This window comes from Austrofundulus limnaeus, unplaced genomic scaffold (assembly GCF_001266775.1).
Source record: "Austrofundulus limnaeus strain Quisiro unplaced genomic scaffold, Austrofundulus_limnaeus-1.0 Scaffold207, whole genome shotgun sequence".
NCBI lineage: Eukaryota > Metazoa > Chordata > Actinopteri > Cyprinodontiformes > Rivulidae > Austrofundulus > Austrofundulus limnaeus.
In genome coordinates, this window is record NW_013952609.1 from 282,578 (window position 1) to 286,887 (window position 4,310).

General features: G+C 36.3%; 1 protein-coding gene across 1 annotated transcript in view; it reads left to right on the forward strand.

Moving 5' to 3' along the window:
- grxcr2 (glutaredoxin and cysteine rich domain containing 2) overlaps positions 1–3,849 on the forward strand; it is an 8,790-nt gene extending 4,941 nt beyond the window's left edge. The window contains exon 5 of the mRNA XM_014019023.1: positions 2,186–3,849. Coding sequence (XP_013874477.1) covers positions 2,186–2,359 — 174 coding nt within the window. The 3' untranslated portion in view covers positions 2,360–3,849. The remainder of the gene's footprint in view (positions 1–2,185) is intronic.
- The last annotated feature ends 461 nt before the right edge of the window (positions 3,850–4,310 follow it).

Sequence of the window (4,310 nt, forward strand, 5' to 3'; positions counted from 1 at the left end):
TTACAGATGTTACTCCTTGTGACTGTTGTACACTATACTGACTAGGGATGTAACGATTCACCTAACCCCCAAATCAATTCAGTTATTGATTTTATATATATATAGGAATAAGTTAAAAAACATTTAGGGATTCCTAAAATATTATTTTCAAATGAATAAAAATATTTACATTCATACATATTGTTCTAGTCTTCATGGGTCCTATAAATTATTACAGATGTTACTCCTTGTGACTGTTGTACACTATACTGACTAGGGATGTAACGATTCACCTAAGCTCCAAATCAATTCAGTTATTGATTTTAWGTTCAGAATTTWGATTTTTTTATTCAACAAAATGAARTGTAGCCATTTTTAACCAAATGTTTCTATTTCTTTGAACATGTGCATTTTTGTTCTTGTATCAATTAGTAAATATTGTAACAAAATATAACTTAACAATAAATTAAAATGCCTTCACAAATCCTTCTTTGACCAAAACTATCAAACTGAATTTGTCATACAGTAGCAATGAAATGGGTTCATTCTTAATTATGAATTGATACATATTCTAAGCAGTTAGAATTGATTATTAATTGATTCTCAATTGTTCACTATAAAAAAACAGTGTTAAAATGGCAGTGTTAAACTGTTCAGAGTTAATTTAACTCACTCTAGTGTTATTTTAACACTTTCAGAATAAACTGACTTCCAGTGTTGTTTTTAATTCACAGTGTTGATTTCCTTAGTGTTGTCTCAACACTGGAAAATGTTAAATAAGCTCTGCCCATGGTTAAATGTTATTTAACAATTAACAGTGTTGTTATATGACACCATGCAGTGTTGTTATATGACACCATGCAGTGTTGTTATATGACACCATGCAGTGTTGAAAAAAGCCTTCTGAAAAGCCCCGCCCTCTTCCACCTCATGTTAGACCGACCAGTATTTTCACAGCAAGGAATGCTGGTAATCTTGTAGAAATGATGTGTTTGTATATTTATGACTATTAAAGAAGTTCATGAGTGTAAAATTTAGTTTTTCTAGTTAGTTATTTTGTTCAGGTTTATCACTTGATCAAGTTTAAGTTTATGTTATTTGGCCATAAATTGACACCATAGAGGTACACTTCCTGGTGTGTGAACTTGGTCAACTCCATTACACTTATCCAGAAATTACTGCCTYATGTTAARGCAACACTAAAAAGAGTTGATCTTAACTCTAAAGTGTTAAACTTACCCTTTCAAATTTTCTGTGTAATGACACCTCATTGTGTCTGTTTTACACCCCTCTACACAGCAAAAGAGTTGATAATCAACACAGTCGAGTGTCAAATTAACACTCATAGAAGGTATGAACCTCCAGTGTTAACCATCAATAACTCAATGTACTGTTGAAAAGTATGAGAATCAGAGTTGATTTGTCACCACCATGGAGTAACTCTGCTAAGAATCAGAATCACAATTACTGTCATCAGTTATTTGACTTGAAGTGTTAAGTTTTATTAACACTGTACAGTGTTAGTCAGTGTTGTTTTTAGTTTTTAACTCCTATTTGAGTTCAATCGTACTCTGAAAAATTAACACCATGGAAAGTGTTAAACTGACACCAATTCAGATAAGGACCAAATAGACTCGGACACAATGTTAAAGTTAACTCTTTAAGTGTTGATTTAACACTGCAAAATTTACTGTGTTACTTCTCTAATCCTGACACACTGAAGAAATGCACAGACTGAAAATGCAACAGGGCAAATTCTCATTGCAATAAGTTGTTTCTGTGTTTCTCAAAAGGCAGTCTAATTAAAGCAAGCTGAATTAGGATTTGTTAATTARGAAATGTCCAGCAGCCATAACGCCATTAGCTTTAAAACAGTTGTTAAATACATTCTGGTGATGTTTAAGTTTGATGACTGCATTTTATAATGGAGACAGATGTATGCGGTTAAAAGGGTAACAACCCACAGACTGATGTCTGAGAAGCAGACAGAAGCCATTGCTCATAGCTCTGTAATAATCACATTTACAATCATTACAGGTGAGGACTTCGCCCTCCCTGTGAACTTGTCAGTAACCCTTTCAGAGCTGAGTTTCTCTGCATCTCACATGTGTCTCACCTTGCCTACGTTTTCTTCACCGTTTCACCCTTTGCCTCACCTCGCAGCTCCTCTCCACCCCCTCCCCTAATGTGTTTCTTCTGTCTCCAGGAGGCCGACAGCTGCCAGCATTGTGGTGGTTCGGGCTGCGCTCCCTGCTCCCTGTGTCATGGCAGCAAGCTGTCCATGCTGGCGAACCGCTTCAATGAGTCCATCAGCGATCTACGTTGCCAAGCCTGCTACCCTCATGGCCTGGAGAGGTGCCAGTCCTGCTCCAGTAAATAGCACCATTTGGCTGACACCCATATCTGGCGAGGAGAGAGTCAGTGAGTGTGTGACCAATGTACTATCAGGATGCCAGAGCCGCCTCAGTGGCGYCATTGCGTCAAACCAAAATAATCTCGGCGCAACATTTTGAAGCACTGCTCAACAAAGGCTATCAGTGGAGAGGGGGCTTGTGACTGTGCTGCAGACTCTACAGCATTAAAATACAATAATTGTGTGCTGTGAATGTTGCTTCAAATAGCCCAAACACATAATTGTTTTGTTGTTGTTTAGCATCTGTGCACCTCTTTCCTATGCAACCTGGTTTGACAACTGGGTTATCATGTGCAATTCCAGAAAAGTTGACGCTTTGTGAAAAATGTCACTTAAACAGAATCTAACACTTTTCAAATGTCATAAATCCTATTTTATTCCCAACACCCCCCACCCCCCCAATCAAAACTGCATAATTACTGATAATCACATTTCACTCATTATACCACAAAAATCAACAGCAGTCAGACACCCCATCATGTTATTCAGGGATGATTAAACAGAAAAAGAAAAAGAAAATTAAAAATTATAGGATCTGCTGCAATACACATACTTATACATTTATATTTAAATTGCAAGCTGTTGTTGTCAGCTCTGAGAGATTTTATTGAAAATTTAAGCATTTTATTATATATAAATTATGTTCATATATATGAATAATATATTTTAATGTTAATCTTTGACAAACTGATATATTTTCAATCAACTATGTTTAAATATCAGTAAAAGTTGTTATTTACAGTGTTTTTAATTTAAGGTTATTTTCAAGAACTATAAATGAACATAAATCCTGCTGATGGCCCCACAGGCTCTGCATGTACAGTAACCAGCTCTGAGTTGTAAGGATGTTTTTTGCGGTGGCTGCTCAAARAAAAATTGCTTCCCTTTATTTAGTTTGTCTTATTGTGCTGGATAGCTCAACATCCAATTAAAGCCCAACAGTGAGGAGAAGCAGGGCCAAGAACACCAGCAGAAATCAAATTCCTGCATGAGAAGAGTATGAATTCAGTCCGCCACTTTTAATTATATTTTCATTCCCCTGACCTGTCTGCTCAACGTGTTCCCCCTGTACTTAAGCTAAGACTGCAGCGCTTTTGAACTTTCTAACCACCATTCTCACTCAGTATTCCATTGGGCAACTAAAGTGATGGAGAATTGGGTCACATAAGTTTTTTTGTGTGTGTGTCCTGCAGTGACCTGTGTGAAGGAGACAGGTAAGAAGCACTTTGGCTTTAGAAAACCAGAACTAATTTGTAAATGGTTCACACTTTTATGACTCTTCTTTTTTAAACCTGTCTGGATTAGCCACARATCTTCAGTGCATTCCTTAATGAATTATATTGGTTTTAATTGTTTGATCCCACTAATATGCCAATAAGCAAGGGCTTCTTATGTATTTGCTTATTTTTTATTGGAAATTTGAAACAATTTGAATCAATAAAACTACATTAACGTCACGTTTTGCCTCAGAGTTTTTTTTTCTTCTTTGCTTTTTTGCTTTTCACACTATTTGAGTACACTCGTGCATCTAAACCCCAGAGGAGCGGCATCTTCACAAATGCTCAAAGTAGCCAGACTAACACTARGAAGCCGCATGGTCTCTGAGCTCAGTGGTATACTGATGCAAACAATGATTGATGCTCACTGTTGTCCTCTGCTGAAGGTCCATGAAACTAGTCAAAAGGAATTTTGTAAATAAATTTTATTCCCTGGTATTTTACCTTTTATTAGTGATAGGATATACAGTACGTTTGGTGCACACTTTTAGAGAAAGATGAGGCATTTTGGCCATTTTTCCCTTAACTTACAACATCAGCAAAGTCAGGTTGAATCCAGAATGTATTCAGGAGTTAATTTACATTCAGACTCAAGTAAAATACRTTTCCATGTTCAATTCACAAAACACTCACTTCCATTT